This window comes from Macaca fascicularis, chromosome 12 (genome assembly GCF_037993035.2).
Source record: "Macaca fascicularis isolate 582-1 chromosome 12, T2T-MFA8v1.1".
Lineage (NCBI taxonomy): Eukaryota > Metazoa > Chordata > Mammalia > Primates > Cercopithecidae > Macaca > Macaca fascicularis.
The window spans coordinates 11,457,679-11,480,727 of NC_088386.1; the positions used below are offsets into that span (position 1 = coordinate 11,457,679).

Here is a 23,049-nt window from a genome sequence, read left to right on the forward strand (position 1 = left end):
ACAAATAGATGCATCTTGCCAAAGTGCGTCTAAAGCAAATCCCTTCTAATACAACATTCTAAATACCAATGTTCTTCTAGCACCATTTCAAGTGAAAATAAAGCTTGGATAAAAATCTTTCCCTCGGGCGCGGTGGCTCAAGGCTGTAATCCCAGCACTTTGGGAGGCTGAGATGGGCGGATCACGAGGTCAGGAGATCGAGACCATCCCGGCTAACACGGTGAAACCCCATCTCTACTAAAAAAAAAAAAAACTAGCTGGGTGAGGTGGCGGGCGCCTGTAGTCCCAGCTGCTCGGGAGGCTGAGGCAGAAGAATGGCATAAACCCGGGAGGCAGAACTTGCAATGAGCCGAGATCCGGCCACTGCACCACTCCAGCCTGGGCGTCAGAGTGAGACTCCGTCTCAAAAAAAAAAAAAAAAAAAAATCTCTCCCTTGTCAGGTAATGAAGCAAATGGGAATGTTTCTGCACAAGAAAGAGAAACAGAAGATGGGATATGGGGGATTCAGATGCTGATGCCGCAGAACAAAAAGCAGACGTGTCTACTATGAGGCCGCCAGAGTGCTACGTGCTTAGATTGTACAAGCACACAGATATGCAGTGAGAGCTAGTGAATGAGCTCAAGGCAGAAGGAAAGCCTCATCTCTAAGGTACAGCGTTAAGATTTTAGCTGTGTGGCAACCACCCTGAACCTTAATTTTAAAAAGAAAAAAGGCCTGACAATAGCAACCCCTGACAGGTGGATTTTCAAATTGTCAGCATTCATCATTGTCACTCAAGGTCACCCTTTTATTAGCTTCAGAGATTTGACTTAGAAAGTATGCTTGGATGGGATAAGAGAAAAAAAAAAGAGATCCCAGAGAGTTGATTTCTGAGAGCAAATACTATTTACAGACTACACTACAAAGACAGAACACTGTGGCTCTGTCAGTGAACAGTAAGGTGAAAAGAACAAATCTAACCAATAACTCAATGAAAGCAAAATCAAGAAGCTCCACATATCTTTCAAGGGCACCTACGGGGGAACCTCCTAGAAGCAGCCAGGCCCGCCCACCTTGCTCCTGAAGAGCAAGGCTGTGGGAGGTAAGAGCACACACAGAAGCTAACGACGTCCATCCCTCCAGCCCAGCCTTCACAAACCAATGGCCTGGTCCCACCATCCTTCCCAGGACCAAACCAACAGTAAGCATAGATGGCCAGGTGTGGGGCTCACACCTGTAATCCCAGCACTTTGGGAGGCTGAGGCAGGCAGATCACTTGAGCCCAGGACTTTGAGACCACCCTGGGCAACATGGTGAAACCCCATCTCCACAAAAAACAGCCAGTGTGGTCCCAGCTACTTGGGAGGGTGAGGCAGGAGGACTGCTTGAGCCCAGAAGGCAGAGGTTTCAGTGCACTGAGATCACACCACTCCAGCCTGGTGTCACAGTGAGACTTTGTCTCAAAAAAAAAAAAAAACAAAAAAAACACATTAGCCATACTCTAATGAAACCTCTTGACAAAGTGAAAGGTTCTGTTTGAAATACAGGGTGATATCCTCCCAATGTTTCTCATTATAATCACGATAATGGCTTAGACATTCATATAAATCAGAACCTTCACGTAGTTTTCATAAATGGTTCCATAAAACCTAGCAGGTGAGATGCCTCCATTCTGCTGTTTCTCAGCTCTGTTTCTGAGAAGCACACAGAGTGCACACCTACCTTGTCCACGTTGGCCCGCGTCTTCGCCGACGTCTCCACATACTGCACGCCCCACTCTTCGGCTTTACTCCTGGCCTCCTCCACAGGCACCTGCCTCCGCTCCTCTAAGTCAGACTTGTTTCCCACGACAAGCAATGGAATTTTATCTTCTTCAGCCTTCACACGGAGAATCTGTTCCCTAAAGTGTTACACCAAAAATACAGCAGCTAAAAAAACCAAAGTAACAACCCCAGTTTTGTGAACCCATCTAAAATAAAAGCCTTTCCTAAGGCAGAAGGGGAAAAAAAAAAATCAGATTTAGGGCATGTTCTGAGAAAGCACTCTAGAGGCAGTCATGAGCGAGACAAGTGTCTTCCAAGTCTGGTTCTCAGTTTGCCTGCATCAGAATCCCCTAGGACACTCATTACAAATGCAGATTTCTGGGCCCAGTCTTACAGAAGTAGGTGTCTGGATAGGAGCCCAGGATTTTGCATCACAACAGGCTCCCCAACTTACGTACAAAAAAAAAGAAAAAGAAGAAAAATGGTCAATCTCTGCAATAAAAACAAGCTAAAGGAACTATCTCCATAAAATGCTAATTCCCCTGAAAATATTTCTTTGTAACATAAAAGCTATGAAATCCAATGTTTTCTATACAGAAGGTGGCAGTCTGTTAGTGGATCACAAAACCAATCTAGTGGGTCACAACCAGCAGTTTCCCCCCTCTCCCTCAATGAAATAGATTATAGAACAGAACTGAACAGATCAGAAATGTCCAAGGGAATCTCAAGTAGGAAAGGTGAATATTGTTTTGTTTTGAAACTTCAGCTTTGATTAGATCTGCATGTGTACATGACAAGTATGTCATCCCACCCCCAGTTTCTATGCAGACACAGTAATGTTAGGGGCCACAGAATTGGGACAGATATGTTAGGTGGTAATCACATTCTAATACATACCATTTTTCTACTACAAAGTGAAAAAAATGAAAGGAAATACTACAAGCCCTATGGAAAAGTTCTTCAAAAGTGTCTTCTATAAAAATACCATTACCCATAGCACATTAAATTTTACATCTACTAAAAATTATCAGCTATCTGAAAGTACTAATCAAAACCAAATTTTTTTTTTTTTTTTTTTTTTTTTTTGAGACGGAGTCTTGCTCTGCCGCCCAGGCTGGAGTGCAGTGGCCGGATCTTGGCTCACTGCAAGCTCCGCCTCCCGGGTTCACGCCATTCTCCTGCCTCAGCCTCCCGAGTAGCTGGGACTACAGGCGCCCGCCACCTCACCCGGCTAGTTTTTTGTATATTTTAGTAGAGACGGGGTTTCACCATGTTAGCCAGGATGGTCTCGATCTCCTGACCTCGTGATCCGCCCGTCTCGGCCTCCCAAAGTGCTGGGATTACAGGCTTGAGCCACCGCGCCCGGCCCAAATATTTTTTTAAAAATTAAATATCCCATTCCCATTATTTTGGTCCAGTGAGAATATTTCTATTTTTATATTCCAATATATTCTAAAAAGAGTCCCCTTCAAAATGTATTTTTTAGAGATCTGCACTGATTTTTATATGGTATAGGGTAACATTTCACAATAATAAAATTATTTTCTAGGCCAGGCGTGGTGGCTCACATCTGTAATCCCAGCACTTTGGGAGCCTGAGGAGGGAGGATCACTTGAGCCCAGGAATTCAAGACCAGTCTGGGCAACATAGGGAGACCTTGTATCTACAAAAAAATAATAATAATAATAAAATTTCCATGTAGTCAATTTAAGTGCCAGATAGCAAATATTTTAAGACAAACTAAAAAGATGAAAAGATGCTTGAAACTGGCTTTGTGTAGCCTTGTTATATCCTACATTTGAACTCGGGTCAAAGAACAAGATACATTTAAAAGTCATGTGATCAATATAAACTATGAACAATAAAAACTGACAGCTTTCTGGCTCATTAGCCTTGCAGGGGAACACAAAATTACCTCATTGATAAACATATCAATCCAAAAAATGGGAGTACCAAGTTCTGGTCTCTTAACGACAAGCCTATTTATCTTACTTCATAAAATATTTTCCAGGAAAAGTTTCAAGGAAGACAGCATATTCACATGTCATTTTATATTGGGGCCTTTCTATTTGGAAGGTAATACAGAAATGCTGTTTTAAAACTGCTAACAGGCATGAAGTAAACTGACTAAGTTTAGCCACAGGGCTCAGATAATCGACCTGCATTCCTCCGTTCCCAACAACATGAGAAACCTAAGCAAAGTTCAAGTCAGAAGAACTAACTTCCCCTTCTTTCTGGTTTTAGGTATTCATCTGTCCTTTTTCTTCTAAGGATCTCTCTTTTCACCTAACAACCAAAACCCTTTTCCATGATGAGGGGAGCCCTGCTCCTACTCTGTGAGAACGCCCTAGTACTATCTGTGCGTGTGGTGACTGAGGAGAGGACAAGGGACACTTTAAATACCTGTATTTCTTCATATCCTCTGCAAAGGACTCTCCTGCCCACTTCCCTTCTAGGTAAGTCACAGAACAACAGGAAATCAAAAGGCTCGGGGCAGGGAAGAAGAAGAGAGTGTGTGCATCTGTCCTGTTTTACCTTCTAGGAGGCATTAAAAACACAACTATGTAGATGCAAACAATTATAAATGCATGGGCTACATTCAAACAGAGCAGCCCTTAGGAAGGTCTGAAATGTCTAAAAAGTAACAAGACTTCTCATAATGAGTCACAGTCATTTAACTGGTCACTGCAACACACGCACTCTGCTTCCAGAAAAGTAGGTGTTCGACTCGGAAGCCTGCAGCTATGAAGCATCACTGAGGCACCTCCCTACTATCCTTCACTCGCCCTGCTGGGTGACCTGCGCTCACCTGGCTCAGTGACACTTCCGTCCAAGTCCTGGAAGGATAGTTAGCTTTCTCCTTTTCACCTCTGGCTGCCCACCTTACTGTCAGACCAGAACTTGCTAAAGAATTTTAAAAACTGATTGATTTGGGGTTTTTTCTCTTCAGTTCCCTATGAAACTCTAGATCTGCTTCTTAAAAAGTTATCCAGATAGATATATTTATAAGAACAGATTTTTTAAAATACAATTATGTAGGAGAAACAGGAAGGGCATGGGGTAAAGAGACATTTATGGAGCGTAATAATTATGCCCAAAAGGCTATTTCTTTATAACAAAATGAACTTAAGGTATTTTTCACTGCCATATTTTTTTTTCTTTCTTCTCTAACACCTTCATGGAGAATAACTGCCACATTTTAAAATAAATAACAATGGATATTCTACTCACTATGGAAGTGCCACATGTGTGTACTGTGACAGGGCCTGGGGACAATGGAGGGTAGCCAGGTTCCTGCCCCCATGAAATTCACCGTCTAATGCATCCTTTCATTTCATTTCTCAACTCACAAGTGCATTTCCAGAGAAAGAAACAAAATCCTGACACTAAGTAAACTTGCCCATGGTCAGTGAGTGGCAAGGCAGGCATTCAAACCAGGTCTCCTGACTCTAAAGCCACATTCTCACCCCTCCACTATGCTAGAAGTCCTTAAGTAGCAGCAAATGGTCATTTTGACTCACATCTTTCACTCTCCGGTCATTGTTTCATAACCTTCAAAACAAACTGAATCTGCTACTTTTTTTTAGTAAAATTATTAAAAAGATAGATGGTTAATTTATCAATGAAAATCTCTCAGGATTTATAGGAACAAAATTATAAGTTCTTGAGTATATGGAATAGCTTCATTCTTTTTCAGGGACAATAAGACTCTTAAAATTATTTCATTCAAAAATCACAGATCAGGAAAGCCCGAAGAGATTATAATCATCATGGTCTATAATGTGCCAAGATTAGATTCCGAGAGCCCCAGAAGATTCTCTTTTTTTTTTTTTTTTTTTTTGAGACGGAGTCTGGCACTGTCGCCCAGGCTGGAGTGCAGTGATGCAATCTCAGCTCACGGGCTCACGGCAACCTCCGCCTCCCAGGTTCACGCCATTCTCCCGTCTCAGCCTCCCGAGTAGCTGGGACTACAGGTACCTGCCACCACACCCAGCTAATTTTTTCTGTATTTTTAGTAGAGACGGGGTTTCACCGTGTTAGCCAGGATGGTCCCTATCTCCTGACCTCGTGATCGCCCACCTCGGCCTCCCAAAGTGCTGGGATTACAGGCGTGAGCCACCATGCCCAGCCCTAGAAGATCCTTCAGACAGAATTATTCCTGACAACAAGCTCAGCCCTCTCCTAGTATGCTCAGCCCCAAATTCCTTATAAGCCTAAGACATATGAAAAAAGGCAAAAAGCCTCCTGGGGGCTTCTGCTATTTCATTTCAGACATACCTGAATTCGGCAGTTGCTGTGAAGGATTCATGTTCTGTGATTGAGAACACAAGAAGAAACCCTTCCCCACTCCGAAAGTAGTTATCTCGAATGGCTGCGTAGTCCTCTTGCCCAGCGGTGTCCAGAATATCTATCTGAACTTCTTCCCCATCAAGAACCACTTTCTTTCTATAACTGTCAGCTTTGGTAGGTTCATAGTCTTCTACAAACTGAGGAAATAAACATTATCGGTAATTAACAAAGTCTTAAGGGGAATAAAATTTGCCAAAAAACAAAATTCCACATATGGGCACTTCGCACTATGAACAGGACACTATAGAAGTAACATTTTACATGACACTTCTGTTCTTTATAGTTCCGTTTTGCCATTTTTTGTTTTTAAACAATAAGGACAGATATCCCAGTTTACAGATGAGGAAACCAGGCACAGAGCAGAACACTTGGTAATATTATTGTCAATATAAAATTATAATGCAAATACCTGCAAGGGTGAGAAACTGGAGTTCTTATTCATAACAGAATTATAAAACTCATCTGAGAAGTAATTTGGCAAGATGTATGATATGGTCTGGTTCTGCATCCCCACCCAACTCTCATCATGTAGGTTGTAATCCGAATTATAATCCCGGTGTGTTGGGGGAGTTACCTTACGGGAGACAATGAGATCACGGGGGCGGTACCCCTATTCTGTTCTTGTGACAGTGAGTGAGTTCTCACAGGACCTGATGGTTCCATAAGGGACTTTTCCCCACTTCGCTAGGCACTTCTTCCTGGCGCCTTGTGAAGAAGGACATGTTTGCTCCCCCTTTTGCCATGATTGTAAGTTTCCCGAGGCCTCCCCAGCCCAGAGGAAGAAAAGAGGCTATAACCCTCTCCTCTTTATAAACTACCCAGTCTTGGGTATTTCTTCACAGCAGCAAGAGAACAAACTAACACAGTGTACCAAGAGGCTTTTAGTGGTGTGGGTTTTTGAGAAAGGAATGAAGTACCAACGCACACTGCAACATGGAAGAACTTTCAAAACACGATGCTGAGTGAAAGAAGTTAGACCTAAAGGCCACATATTGTATGAGTCCATCTATACGAAATGTCCAGAACAGGCAAATCCATCAAAACAGAAAGCGGTTGCCAGAGGTCAGGGGTGGGACGGGGAAGCAGTAACGGGGAATGACTACTAATATGTAGGTGGTTTTTTTCTGGAGTGAGGAAAATGATCTAAAATTAGACAATGGTGATGGCTGCACATCTGTATGAATATACAAAAAAAAAAATACTATTAAATTGTATACTTGAGGCTGGGGCGGGTGGATCACCTGAGGTCAGGAGTTCGAGACCAGCCTAGCTAACATGGTGAAACCCCATCTCTATTAAAATTACACAAAATTAGCTGGGCATGGTGGTGGGCGCCTATAATCCCAGCTACTCAGGAGGCTGAGGCAGGAGAATCACTTGAACCTAGGAAGTGGAGGTTGCAGGGAGCTAAGATCATGCCATTGCACTGCAGCCTAGGCAACAAGAGAAAAACTCCATCTCAAAAAAAAAAAAAAAAATGTACACTTTAAAAGAGCGAATTTCATCATATGTGCATTACACCTTAATGAGGCTGTGATTTAAAAATTTTTTTTACTTAAAAATGGAATTGGAAATGTCAAAGTGAATTAAAGGTTATTTGACGAAGACTGTTAAAAAGAGTATCATCAGTTAACAGCTATTCAAAAATAAAAATATTAAGACATGTTTAGAACTAGGTTCTCTTCAATGTGTAATAATAAATTATCTGCCAATAGAGATGTGAAAACTTGCCTATGCTTTCAAGTGTCCTTCTTTTAACTCCTTTCCAAAAAGAAAAATATATGACAAAAAATCCAAAACACCACTGCCCTCTGAAGATCTCTGAATTCTACCATAAATTATCTCAACTGTGTATTTCTGAGCTTCCAAGAATAAAGTCAGCCAGAATTCCACTGGCTCCTTTGACACAGAAGTCAGAATGTCCTGCCGTACATACCTACATACCTCTGTACTCAGTGAAAAGTATGTTGATCACCCCAACATTCCATTACAACCCTGATGTTTACACTGCTCAGCTGGAAACAGAAAATCACAAAGTCTTTGTATCCTATTAGCATGATCCATACTTATCCCCTACTGGCCTTGCAGAGCTCTGCGTGGCTCAGTTTCAGATGCCCAAGACACACGAGTCTAAGACAAACTTCATGCAGACCCCTTCTTTCTAAGCTGACTTTCCTCTAAGCTGACTTCGCCGGAGACTGAACGTCTGAAACAGCTGCTGCCAAAGCCTCTCCATCCCCAACCTTACTCTCCCAAAAAAGGCAAAAACAAGTATGTTAGGCCGAGCATAAGGAGGTTAAAATCTGACTGCTGCCACCCTGGCATCTCCCTCCAATTTTTCTCAAAGTTAGAACTTAGACAAGAATAAAGACTCTGGGACTATGGCTCCTTCCATAATCTCATCTTCATGAAAATTCCATCATAGAAACTAAAAAACTTTAAATGAGGGTTAAGCATGTACTATGAACAAAGAGTCTGAATGGTGCAGGAGACTTCAGACCAGGGGTGTCCAATCTTTAGGCTTCCCTGGGCCACACTGGAAGAAGAATTGTCTTGGGCCACACATAAAATACACTGATAGCTGATGAGCTAAAAAATATATATATATAGCGAGAAGAATCTCAATGTTTTAAGAGAGTTTACAAATTTTTGTTGGGCTGCATTCAAAGTCATCCTGGGTCACAGGCTGGACAAGCTTGATTTAGACAGCTGACCTCCCTGAACCTAGAGCTCAATTTCCTTTGGTGAAATCAGGCTTGACTAGATGATCTCTCAGGCAGGAGCTGCCATACCTGGTCACGTGTCAGAATCACCAGGAGAGCACCACTGAAACAGAGTCCCAGTTCTCCAGCTCCACCAACATTATTCAGGAGGCTTTTTTTTTAAGTCTCCCAGGAAATTCTATAATCAGCTAGGTTTGAGAATTACTGCTAAGGTCTCTTCGAGCTAAAATATTATGATTCTAGAACCATTCTGTCCAATATACTAGCCACCAACCACATTTCAAATGCACAACAGCCACATGTATCAGACAGTACAGATACAGAACATTTTCATCATCATGGAAGGTTCTATTAGCACCGTTTTAGAAAATCAGTTAGAACTCCTCCCCCAAACATACACTACTTCATTTCTATTCCTTCCTTGCCCCGATTTTATTTTACAATTTCTTCAATAACTGCCACTTTCCCGTTCTCAAATATGTTAGCCCACGAGAAAAACAGACTAAGGCCAGGCACAGATTTCTCTGGTCTCTGTGAAGAGAATAGAAAGAAGAGAAAAAACTCTTGAATCTTCTGCATGCATCTTCCCCCTCATCTTACCCCACCTGCTACCACATACACACACACACACACACACACACACACACACACACACACACACACAATCCCCAACACCTCCAGACCAGGCTCTCCTAGTCTCCCCTCAGCAGTGCTAGCTCTGTACCCTATTTTTTTTTTTTTGAGATGGAGTTTCGCTCTTGTTCCCCAGGCTGGAATGCAATGATGCGATCTCGGCTCACCGCAACCTCCGTCTCCCAGGTTCAAGCGATTCTCCTGCCTCAGCCTCCCGAGTAGCTGAGTTTACAGGCATGCGCCACCACACCTGGCTAATTTTGTATTTTTAGTAGAGATGGGGTTTCTCCATGTTGGTCAAGCTGGTCTCGAACTCCTGACCTCAGGTGATCCGCCCACCTTGGCCTCCCAAAGTGCTGGGATTACTGGCATGAGCCACGGTGCCCGGCCCCAGCTCTGTATCTGAACTTGCCCTTGGAACTGGCAACCGGGGCATCTCAATCACTAACACTATAGGGGAATCTCTCCTCGGATCTGCCACAGCTCTGCCTCTAATGCAGGTTTCTCAACAGTGGCACTGTGGCTATTTTGTGCTGGTTAATTCTTCGTTGGGGGCTGTCCTGTGTGATGTAGGATGTTGAGCACATCCTTGGCCTCCATGCACTAGATGCTGGTAGCATCTTCCCCCAAGCTGTGATGACCAAAAATGTCTCCAAGCACTTACGAATACTCCCTGGGGAAGCAAAATCCCCCTCTCTCGCCTCTATTAACAACTACTTCTCTAATCCTATCTCCCTAATGCTAATTCCCCTACTCACCCCCTCTCCTCCCCAACTTCTGTTACAGAGGGAAAAAAAGCTTTAGTAAGCAAATTATAAGTTTTTGAGCAAAAACAAACAACAGACCTCCAAAGCAGGTGCAGATCTCCCAACCTGCTTCTCTTGCACAAAAATGTTTTGGGGAAATTCAGCAGATTACATTAGATTTATCCAGTTTGACTCTCAGAATAAGATAAAGAAAAGCAGGTATCAAACACTAAAGTGTCTCATTATAAGACATGGGGAGCACGACCCGGGAGGATATCCAGGTTTGGGTTTGAAGCTTATTCATTATGGGGGCCCTTCCTTAAGATACAAAATTACACATGTAATACTGGACATTAAAGTAAATGTTGACAAAGAATGAGAAATCATAATCCATTATAAAGTTTTAAAGCTGAGTCCTCCAGCACTCTCACTCCCTGGTGACTCTCAGTGAGGTGAAGGGAATACCCCCTATGATATAAGACCGTCTTGGCTGGCTGGAGACTGGAGACTGTCCTGCTGGCCTTGGAGAAGCAAGCCACCGTGGTATGAGCTGCCTATGGAGAGGGCGCGTGGCAGAGGCCTGCAGGTGACTTGCAGAATCTGAGCACCTGTGTCCTACACCCACAAGGAACTAAATTCCACCAACAATTAGGGAGCCTGGAAGAGGACCCCCAAGGCTCAGAAGAGGTCAGAGCCCCAGCTGACACCTTGATTGGAGCCTTGTGGGACCCTGAGCAGAGGACCCAGCTGAGGCTCCAATTCTGGACCTATGGAAACTATGGAATGATAAATGTATGTTGTTTTAACCTGCTAACTTTGTGATTATACAGTAATAAAAAAAAACTAATACAAACAGCACTGACATCACTAAATCCAGCAAAATAACAGTATTTTTATTAATTAATTAAACTGCCTGACATACCTCTAGAATACCTTCTACTTTTTTGTTTGCTGTGTATTTTTTCTTGTCATATGCCAATGATTTTGAAATATTCCTATAGAGAAAAATAATTTAGTCTTTCCTTTAGCATGGTTAATGAAAATTTCTTTTGTACTGACAGTTTAGAAGAGGTTCTTTCAGCTTCACAACTACATCACTTTTTTTTTTTTTTTTTAAGTTCTGGGATACATGTGCAGAACGTGCAGGTTACATAGGTATGCATGTGCCGTGGTGGTTTGCTGCACCCATCAACCCGTCATCTCGGTTTTAAGCCCTGCATACATTAGGTATTTGTCCTAATGCTGTCCCTCCCCTTGCCCCCCGCCCCCTGAAAGGCCCCAGTGTGTGATGTTCCCCTCCCTGTGTGCATGTGTTCTCACTGTTCAACTCCCACTTATGAGAACATGTGGTGTTTGGTTTTCTGTTCCTGTGTTTGCTGAGAGTGATGGCTTCCAGCTTAATCGACGTCCCTGCAAAGCACACGAACTCATTCTTTTTTATGGCTGCATAGTATTCCATGGTGTATATGTGCCACCTTTTCTTTATCCAGTCTCTCTTTGATGGGCATTTGGGTTGGTTCTATGTCTTTGCTATTGTAAATAGTGCTGCAATAGACATACATGTGCATGTGACTACATGGCATTTCTAGTAATGAAAGTTTTGGGATTACTGCCAAATTTAGGAAATCTCTATTGAGTTTCACCGTAAGAAGCTGTAAGATCTGAAAGACTTTTCTGGCCCAGTTTCTAGCTTCTAGCTTTCACATTCTTGTGTCAGACGGTGCCACAGGACAGGTTCACATCGGGATCCACCCCTGGCCCTGCACCTCACATCACGATGCTCTCACGTCAGCACAGCGGGCAGTGGGAGTACGCCTGCAGACAGCGATAATCGCCACACACCACATGACTCTAAACCACACCAACACATACCACTATTCCCACCCAACCCAGCCCAATTCAACTTCCCTCAGCTAGAGGCCGAAAATGCCCATGGCCACACCAACGGCACCCAGCATAAGAGGAAGCAGGACAGGGCCGGGCGCGGTGGCTCAAGCCTGTAATCCCAGCACTTTGGGAGGCCGAGGCGGGCGGATCACGAGGTCAGGAGATCGAGACCATCCTGGCGAACACGGTGAAACCCCGTCTCTACTAAAAAATACAAAAAAAAAAAAAAAACTAGCCGGGCGAGGTGGCGGGCGCCTGTAGTCCCAGCTACTCGGGAGGCCGAGGCAGGAGAATGGCGTAAACCTGGGAGGCGGAGCTTGCAGTGAGCTGAGATCCGGCCACTGCACTCCAGCCTGGGCGACAGAGCAAGACTCCGTCTCAAAAAAAAAAAAAAAAAAAAAGAGGAAGCAGGACAATGGGAAAGTCTAGTGAAAAGAGATAGTGATCTTAACTGATGTGGTTGCGACAGCTTTCTTTTGCAAATCTCACAAAGCCAATGCGGCTGCAATGCAAGTGAGAGGCCCTGAGGTTTAAGCTCTGCTGGGAACACTCTGCCTGCCTGTACTAGTCATCCCTCGGTATCCTTAGAGAAATGGTTCCAGGACCCCCATCAGATACCAAAATCTGCAGATGCTCAAGTCCCTCAAAATGGCACAGCATTTACATATAACATCCTCCCGTACACTTTAAATCATCTCTAGATTACTTATAATACATAATACAATGAAATGGCTACACAAATAGTTGTTACACCGCATGTTTCAATTTGTATTGTTTTTATTGTCGTATTGTTATTTTCCATTGGGTTTTTTTCCCCAAATATTTTCATTCCGCAACGTTTCATTCTACATTGCTTGAATCTGCAGACGTACAGCCCACAGTAGGCCTAGTATCCTAGGAAACAGCTCAAGCAGGGACTTTTGTGGCTCTGCGGATCAACGCTGTGTTGTCACACTGAACTCAACACCAGTCATGTTATCCACATTAAGTACGTGACGTAAATTTTGGGCAAGGATAGTGCAAGCTTTACCTTGCCGCACAGGAGAACTGGATCTGATGTCTATCACATGGGAAAGGATTAAGTTGTATGACAACTCAGCTCCCCTTTCACTCTCTCCCATGACTGACAAGCGCAAGGCTAAATGCTCGCGTTGTTTGGAAAACCTATACAAAGGCTCCTCTCTCCTCCCTTGCTTTGGTCAGAAAGAAAGCTCGCAGTGTAACAACAGAAACGATGCCTGCAGAGATCTCTCACACCCCTACCAGAGTTGAAATTATTTACCTAGAATCAGCAATCCAGATCTTATGCTGATTAGACCTTCCTAGGAAGCTATTCAGAAGCCACCTCAACACAGACTTGCTCCGTGAACCCCTGTGCACAGGAGGACTGGCACAGAAACAGTGGGAGCAGGGACACTGCTACAGCCAATGCCATCGGAAGGTGGTCTGTGCCTAGCAGGGCTTACCTCGTCATACATGAACTGAAGCGTCAGGGCCGACTTGCCAACGCCTCCACTGCCAACCATGATCACCTTGTGGAGGGCCAAGGAGCTCTGGCCCTTACTCTTGTTGGCAGCCATCTCGCTGGTCTTCTGAGGCTGTGACACACAGACAGATGACCCAGTGAAGAGCTGCTGATGACAAAGACAAAGACTTAGAGGCAATTTGCTTTCAACCTAGCTGAAACCAAACGTCATTCACATCCTCCATTAAAGCCTAACTAACCCAGACATTCCAACAGGAAAGTACTCCTTCCAGGCTCAGGGCAGAGATGCAAGCCCTCCAACAACTCGGGAAGTCACTTACCCCAGCAGAGCTGGGGCAAAGCCAAGGCTAGAGGGGAGAAACGGGGGCGCACACCCCGCACCCGCCTCACTGGGCAGGATAGAGAGGACACCCAGTCACCAAAAATCATCAGACCCTCAGCAGGGCCTCACTGAGGCAGAGACCAAACCGCTCTTGGGCCCAGTTTCCTACCTCTCTGCCCGGTCCTCGGCTGCCACGGAGAACAGCTCGGGACCTCAATCCCCAGCTCTTTAGCTTCACTCCTCGCTTTGCCCTCGTGCCCTCTACCCCATAACGTGCACACACTCACAACACGCTCACACTTTCATGTTCATACACACACGGTCACTAACACGCTCACACGTGCCCACATTCACACACACCCGCTCACACTCACACACACCATGCTCACATTCACATACTCTCACATTTACATTCACACATGCTCACTCACACATGCTCGCACACACACTCACACATGCTCTCATTCACACACATTCTCTCACACATGCTCACATTCACACATTCACACACATGCTCACATTAACACACATTCACATTCACACACATGCTCGCACACACGCATGCTCTCATTCACACACATTCACATTCACACACACACACACATTCACACACACGCTCACATTAACTCACACATTCACTCACATTCACACACATCCCCGCACACACATTCACTCATGCATGCTCTCATTCACACACATTCACTCACATTCACACACGTTCACATACATATTCACACACACGCTCACATTAACTCACACATTCACATACACACACATTCTCACACACTATCACTCATTCTCAGGCTCACACGTTCTCACATTCACACATGCTCTCACATGTTCTCACATTCACACACATTCACACACTTGCTCTCACACACTATCACATGCTCACACACATGTTGTCATACATGCTCACATTCACATACAAGCTCACACTCATCACACACGCACTATCACACACTCATATACACACACTTTCACTTATAACACGTTCACAATGCTCTCGCAACACACTCTCAACCTTGTGCTCTCATATGTACACTCAAGGTCACACACTCTCAACACTCTCCATACACTATCACGCACACACTTGTCCTCTCACAGGTACACTCATGCTCTCACACAACACATGCACTACACTCACACATGCTCTAACACACATACATGTTTACATGCTCATACCACACACACGTTCATGCTCACACCACTCTGACATGCTCTAACACATACATGTTCACACCACACATGCTCACATGCTCTCACACGTGTTCACATGCTCAGACATGCTCTCACATGTTCATGCTCACATCACTCACATGCTCTAACACATGCATGTTCACATGCTCATACCACACATCCTCATGCTCTTAACACACACGTGTTCACATGTTCATACATGCTCTCACATGCTCTAACATACATGTTCGTGCTCACACCACACATGCTCTCACACACATACATGTTCACATGCTCACACACGATCTCATAGGCTTTAACACATACATGTTCGCATGCTCATGCCATGCATGCTCTCATGCTCTAACAAATACATGTTCACATGTTCACACAACACACTCACACATGCTCCCATGCACTCTCATGCTCTCATACACACATATTCTCACAAACACATATGCTCTCACACTCTTACACAGCCTCACACATCCCTCTGGTTGATTAAAGTGAGTTCAAGAATAAATGCCCCTTCATGACACATGAGAATTAAAAGAAGAAATCTCAAAACCAGTTTGCCCTCATCAGAAGGAAGATAAAATGAATACAGCAACTCCAGTACTGTGGGATGGCAAAGCATCCCAAGTAAGTATATTTAACAGGGACTTGGAATCTACTGTAACCCAAGTGCCAATCTTTATTTTAACCAATTTGGATGCAAAAACCTATTTCACATACACCAAAACACAAGGAGAAAGGGTAGGGCTTGAGCATCTGGCAGGCCTGAGTTTGGTTCTGCCATTTGTGAGCTGTGTGACCCTAGAACTAGTTCAGTTTCTCCAAGACAGTTTTCTTACGTGCATAAAACCAACCACCCACCTACCTTGCAGGAATGTTCTGAGGACTAAATGGGATACGCATGGGAAAGACCAAGGCACAGCACCGACCACACAGTAGGAATGAATCAATGTTGGTTTCCATCCCATCTAATTGTAAGAGTGATACAGGAGGTAGAAAGAAACCATTTAGGCAAATAGTGAGGGCAAAGAGTCCTCGGCAGAACTTTTTTTTTTCTTCTTTTTTGAGACAGAGTCTCACTCTGTTGCCCAGGCTGGAGTGCAATGGCACGATCTCGGCTCACTGCAACCTCTGCCTCCCAATTCAAGCAATTCTCTTGCCTCAGCCTCCTGAGTAGCTGGGATTACAGGCACGCACCACCCTGCCTGGCTGATTTTTGTATATTTAGTAGAGATGGGGTTTCACCATGTTGGCCAGGCTGGTCTCAAACTCCTGAGCTCAAGTGATCCACCCCCTAGCTCAGCCTCCCAAAATGCTGGAACTACAGGTGTGAGCCACTGCACCTGGCCAGAACTTCCCTTCTAACAAAAAGCAGCCCAAGAAATCACTTATTTTCTAAAAAAGAGCAGCCTGGAAGATCAGGCTGCACACATAGATAAGGAAGCCAGAAGCTTGCACAGCTGCACGCCAGCAGCTGCACCAATAGAAGGGCTACCTGGGGCCAAGTATGTTCACCATGGAGGTTCCACCTCCCCTGTTTTTAGCACATGCACAAAAGGAAAGAAATAAGCAACATGGAGTAGCTCAGGCTGAGGACCCACCTGCATAATGAAAGACTGTCATGGGGGCTGCCAGAGATTCATGCCTTATGCAGATGGCACATTTGGTCCTAACCAGTTTTATACACCCTATGTAGATCAGATACTGCCTCCCCACTAGCTCATCTATAAAAAACTCTGCATTTCACTGCAGGATGGCAACCCTTTTTCCAGGACCCCTCTCTGTAGCAGAAAACCATTCTCTTTCTTTCACCTATTCAATTTCTGCTCTAAACCTCACCCTTGGTGTGTCTGCATCCTTGATTTCCCTGGCCATGAGACCAAGAACTCTGGGTGTCACCCCAGACAACGAGGCCACTTTAAGACGGTGTTCATTCTAACTACAACATGGTGGACTCCTATTTCCATTACTGCTGATGAGATAGCCTGAAAACATCCCCACTAGAAAAATAAACACACACAACACACACACATCATTGGGTGAAATAAAACAACATCATTTTAAATCAGTGGTTCCCATTCTTAGCTACACAACAGAATCATGCAGGGAGCTTCAGAAACATCCTTACGCCTGGGTCCTACCCTAGATTCTGAAAGAATTGATCTGAGATGCGACCTGGGCACAAGAAATTCTAAAAGATTCCCAGGTGATCCTCATGAGCAGCCAAGGCTTAGAATTGCCCTTAAATGCACAGCTGAGCTCAAAAGAAAGCAAGGATCCCCAAACAGGAAAGAATCAGAGCAGTAAGAGCAGTAGTTCCTGCAGTTCTGGATGGTTGCTGTTCTTGGTAATCTAGGATTTAACATACATGTGTATGTGTGCGCATGGACACACACACACATTCACATGGCTGGGAGACCAGACACACACACAAGGCAGGAGTTAGAATTGAGACACCTTTTCAACTGAGAACTGAGAAATCAAGACCCTTGAAGGAGCATACCATCCGTGAGCCAACAGAGGAAAATGACAAGGAAGCTTGTCTGCCTGGGCTCTGGCTGTAGGAAATTCTCTCCTGAAAACCTATACCCACAACACTCCTCCAAAGCCAATAAAGTAACATGAAAAGTGGTCCCAGGATGCCCATAGTGCTGGAACCCCAGAGAATGCTAAATGAAACCTTTCTGGGGGAACAAGGAGCAATGAAGACAGTTCGTGAGTCTCACAGGTAAAGCCTATAATTCCAACTCACAAAACACAAGCAAATCGCAATTCATGAGAGTCAATAGCAGTAACAAGCAGGACTCTTCAGGCAAGTGTTATAAAAAGTATTAGTTGATCAATTTTAACAAAGACAAAAGCAAAATGTGAAAAAAAAATGACATCATTGAAAGACCAGATGGAGTTGAAAAAGAACCATTTTGAATGCTTAAAATACTTTTTAAGTACTTTAAATGAAAAGTAATGATGCTCATAGCAAATTTACAGAATACACATAAAAAGCACCTATTATTCTATCACCCAAAGATACTCACTATTAACTGTGTATACCAGAATTTTATCTACACCTTCCTATATTTAAAACCTGTTTGAGGCCATATTTACATAGTATTGCAAGTTACTTTTCATGTATTAGATTTCTCTGTCTTCTGAAACAGCAAAGACTGAACATAATCAAGCTTTCTCCTGATGACCTCAGGGCACTCATCAGTTAGTGAAGGGCCTTGGCTGCCAGGAGTCCAGATCACATTTGCTGTTCTCCCCGCTACACTTGACCATTTACCTGCCTACACCAAGCGTTCTTTCCACTTCCCCTTTGCAAATTACGAGCTTTTTTTTTTTTTAAATAAGTGAACTAAGCAATTAACTAGATAATTATGCACACTGAAATGTGGCTAAAATAGAATAAATGGGATAAGAAGCAGACCTCCCCAAAAGGCTTGAGTTTAGAAGGTGAAACTACTTCTGGCCTCATTTCTGGTCCACACCGTTTCCTACAGAGCTGAGGTTTGTGAATGAGGTTGGAACCTCCAGACCATCAACCTGTCACACAATTTCTCGGAAGCAGTCCTGGTCCTATGAATTATTATGGCCGTCTGAAACGGATATTTTTCCAGGCTTGGGGGTGGGGGGATACTTTCAAACAGGTGTAGTTATCTAATTCTGAACTGCTATTTTCAAAAATAAAGTCAATCTACATAGAAGAAATAATAAATGAATTGAAAACTATTCAGCACACCCAGATACTTCCCAAAATATCTGTCCTTAAAGTTCAAAAACTGAAATAACCATAGTGGATATTTCCAGCCTATATCACTGCTTCAGTCAACTTGGCACGATTAAGGGAAAGAACAGGGAAGGTAGAGGTGCTGACCACATGCCCCTCACTGAACCAATCCTGGAAACAGCAACCTCCAGACTTTGGGTGAAACTGCTTTGCAAAGATTCTGACAGTGAGAGAAGCCCAACATGCTGACTCCATCGTGCCTCTGGTCTCACAGGCTGGCATCTTCTCTTATTCCTGGGCATAGGCCACACCCACCACGAGAGGAATTTCTAGTTTAACAAGGATAATAGTCCCTCCCTAAAATTGATCCTTTCCTTGTTCAGGGACTGAAACTGCCTTTATAAAACTAGTAAAAGGCCATGAGATTAGGATTATGGGAGGGGCCCGAGTTCCGCTAAAATATAGGCCTCCTTTCTATAATCCCTTACTGCTCAGGAGTCATGGTCAGAGGTCACAAGATTGGGACTACCCTAGTTACTCCTCTAGATAACATCAGTGTTGTAAAGCCTAACATTGGTCTTTTGAGATGTTTTTCAGACTGACCCCACCTGGACTCATGACTCAACCAGTTCTGTGGTTCCTCACCACCATCCAGAGGTGGACTCAGTGCACAAGCACCATTTTCCACAACCCTATAATTGCATCCCCAACCAACCAGCAGCACCCTTTCCCTAACCCCCTGCCTACCAAAATATCCTTGAAAAACTCTAACCTCTGAGCCTGTAGGGAGACTGACTTGACTGATAATTCCAGTTCTCCCAGGTGGCCAGCCTCAAGTCCACTGAACTCTCTTTACTGCAATACCGTGGTCTCAGTGAATTGGTTTTGTCTCTGCAGTGGGCAGGAAGACCCATCGGGCGATGACACAGGGTATTCGAGATAAGAAACTTATAACTGTTTAAGCCACAGAGAGTCTATTGTTGTGTTTGCTTTTTCTTGTACCAAAAACATTCCAGAACATAGTCTTTGCCCTCAAAAAACTCAAAGACTAGTGGTTCTGACAGATTAGTAAGTAAATGATTACAGTACAAGATGATAAATTCTATGGCAGAAGTATGCAACTGGTGCCCTGGGAACATGGAAAGACACATCTATATCAGGCTGGAAGGTCAGAGGAAGTTTCCTGGAGGGACATCATATGAACTGAGATCTGAGGGAACTGACTAAAGACAGGAGGAGAAGGAGCAGGAAGGAAAAAAAAAAATCAGTCAAGTTTAAGAAGCTCACAGTAATGATTTAATGGCTATAATGGAAATGCCTACCCAATAAACGTGTTCTGAAAAAAATACAGGTATCTTCCCCAACATTTTATCCCAAAAAGTTTCAAACACTAAGAAAAATTGAAAGAACTGTCCTGTGAATCCATACACTCACCGCCTGGACTTTACAATCAACATTTTGCTCCATTTGCTTTATCATAAATCCATTCATCTGTCATCTCTCTACCCATCAATGCATCTCATTTTCTGATGTATTTCAGTACAAGTTGCTTATACTTCGTCCCTAACATGAAGCACAGACATTCATTTTCCCCAAAGCAATTAGACTTCCCCCACTGAATTCACTAACAATTTCAGAACTACATCTTGGGGTGGGGACCGCTTGCAAACCATAAGGTAATACGGATAGGGCCCTGATCCTATTCGATGGGTGCACTTATAAGAAGAGGAAGCGATACCTGGGCTCTTTCCACCATGTGAGGACACAGTGAGAAGGCAGCTCAGGTATCTCTTCCTCTTCTTCTAAGGCAGGAAGAGAGCCCTCACCAGAACCCACCATGTTGGTGCCCTATCTCAGACTTTCAGCCTCAGAACTGTGGGAAAATCAATTCCTGTTGTTTAAGCCACCCAGTCTATGGTATTTTGTTATAGCAGCCTGAGTTAAGACGGCACCCTTCAACATGTTTCTATCTACTCGCACAAAAGCTCTGTTGTTTGACTCAAATTTGTTCAAAAAACATTTGGGCTCTACTCTGTGCCAAGTTTTGGGTTTCTCCCCTTAGAAAATTCAGTCTTCCCAACGAGACTTCTATAAATAAAGCATTTTAATGTAATTTCTCACATGCAATGATAAAGATGGTACAAGACATAATGGAAAGCATAATGAACTCCAGGAAAAGGGAATCAGGAAGGCTCCAAAGGTGAGTAACAGTCCATTCAGCAGATGGGAGTGAGAGCATGTTTCAGCTTAATACATAGCACGTGCAAAGCAACAAAGGCATGAAACATCACAGTGGGTTCAGGCATCACATAATATTGAAGCATAAAGTATGGGATGGGGAAGTGCCTGGGTAATGAGTCTCCAAAGATAGCTCTGTCTGTCTACAAATGGGCCTAAAGTGCCATCTTAAGAAACTCTGATTCTAGAGAAAACAGGGAGCCACTGCTAGGCAGGTCCTCCAGCCCATCTTAGCTTGTAAGGCACCGAATCAACAAGGATATAGAATAACAAGACACTCCAAACTAAGAATGTCCACTTAGATGACTTGTTGGGGAGGGGAGGCAAGAGCACTGGGAAATGGTTTTTCTATGTTATGTTATATGAAACACTAATATTAGATAGGACTCTCTATCACTTAGCATAAAACCAAATACCAGAACATATATTCACTTGAGAAGCAAAATGTATTTTGAAAGCAAATCACAGTATATAAAACCATACATGGTAGGATGAAGAGGTGGTTTCTACTAGCCTTAGTCCCATAGGCTAATATAGTCAGTCTTTTGTTAAGCTTGAGCAAAGAGGAAATGCATTGGTAAGTCGAGTCCAAATACCACCCTGCAGTATCATAGGGTTGTCATGAAAATCACAAACGAGAATCTGAAAACCTACGGGAAACTAAACTCTCAGTCCCCCTCCTAAAATTCTGTGTCCTGAGTAATATGGCAACAGAAGCACTCAGCAAAACAGTCAAACATTATACACCTGCAAATAACTGCATTCAGCACTCCTCCAGACAGTATGAACTGAAGGTAACCTAATATATTGGCCATAATAATATTTGAGTCTGGCAATCCTAAAGCTGGGACGATGTAGGGACAAAAACAAGAACGGTATTGAAAACAGACCCCTGAAAAATTAGGGATCCAGAAATCCATACCTATAACAAATATTAAATAAACAAGAGAGAAGGGAGGGCTCTATTTCAGTAGAACACCAAGGGGAGACTGGTCAAGGTGGAGGGCACACCTCAGTCAGAAATTTTTCCTATAATCACATTTTCCTATAATCACAGAAATGACCTTTCCTTTGTTTTAATCCTTACAACAAAAACTAACCCGATTTTAACCAGTTATTTTCCATTGTTCTGTCTCCCTGTTCTGAATCCCTGTTTCAAAGAAAGTAACTTTGAAATGGCCTATTTTGGGTTCTTAGTTTCTGCATTCTTCAGCCCTTCTCTGTCCACAAAGTCAGCCTCCTCTCCTTAGCTCACTCAAACACAATCTTATGGAATCACGTGCTACCCAATACCAGAACTGCAAATAAAGCCAGTTAAGATCTTTAAACTACATTTGTGATAATTTTGTCTTTTGACTTTACAAAAGCTCAAACTCAACAGTAGAGTTAAAATTCAACTTCCTGTTATTTTTTTCAAAGAAGCGTTCCAACAGGAAGCAGTAATGGAAAAATGCAGGGAATCAAAATATGGTAAGAAATCTTTAATTCAACAGTTAAAAAAGGGGAAAAGAATTTGAAAAGCAAGAGAGAATTATAAGAAGAACTGAAAGACAAACAGATTAGGAGAAAATATTTGCAACACAAAACAAAGTAATATCCCTAATATATAAAAAGCCCCTGTAAAGCAGTAAGTCAAACAACCTAACTTTTTTAATGGGCAAAAAATGAAGACCTAAAAGTGGTCACAGATAACAAACATATGAAGGTAAACCCCGTTTCTCTAGTAGTCAAGGAAATGTAAATAAAACATTAGATTGGGTTCATCAAGAGTTTGGGGAAATGAATACTACTGATAATAATATTAACTGTCAAAACCTTTTGGGAAAAAAAAGCAACAACTAAAAGAATTGTTTGTAAAACTCTTCTAGGAATTTATTCTATAAAAGTATAAGGATATAATTACAAGAATGATTTTTTGTCACCACAAAGAATGCTACAATAATCTTTAAAATTTCCATCAATGGGGAATTCTTGCATAAATTATGATAGTGAGAGGTGA

At 43.2% G+C, this 23,049-nt stretch overlaps 1 protein-coding gene across 7 annotated transcripts in view; it reads right to left on the bottom strand.

Moving 5' to 3' along the window:
- RALB (RAS like proto-oncogene B) overlaps positions 1-23,049 on the bottom strand; it is a 52,924-nt gene that overhangs the window by 3,549 nt on the left and 26,326 nt on the right. For 3 of the 7 annotated variants that reach the window (XM_005572925.4, XM_045366947.2, XM_015431973.3), the window contains exons 2-4: positions 13,550-13,714; positions 6,023-6,231; positions 1,704-1,881 (exon numbers count right to left, since the gene is read on the bottom strand). In XM_005572925.4, the coding sequence (XP_005572982.2) occupies positions 1,704-1,881; positions 6,023-6,231; positions 13,550-13,663 (501 nt within the window). In that variant the 5' untranslated portion in view covers positions 13,664-13,714. Of the gene's footprint in view, positions 1-1,703; positions 1,882-6,022; positions 6,232-13,549; positions 13,718-23,049 lie in introns of all 7 variants that reach the window. The other 4 variants (XM_045366949.2, XM_065525371.1, XM_005572926.4 and 1 more) reach the window with 2 other exon arrangements.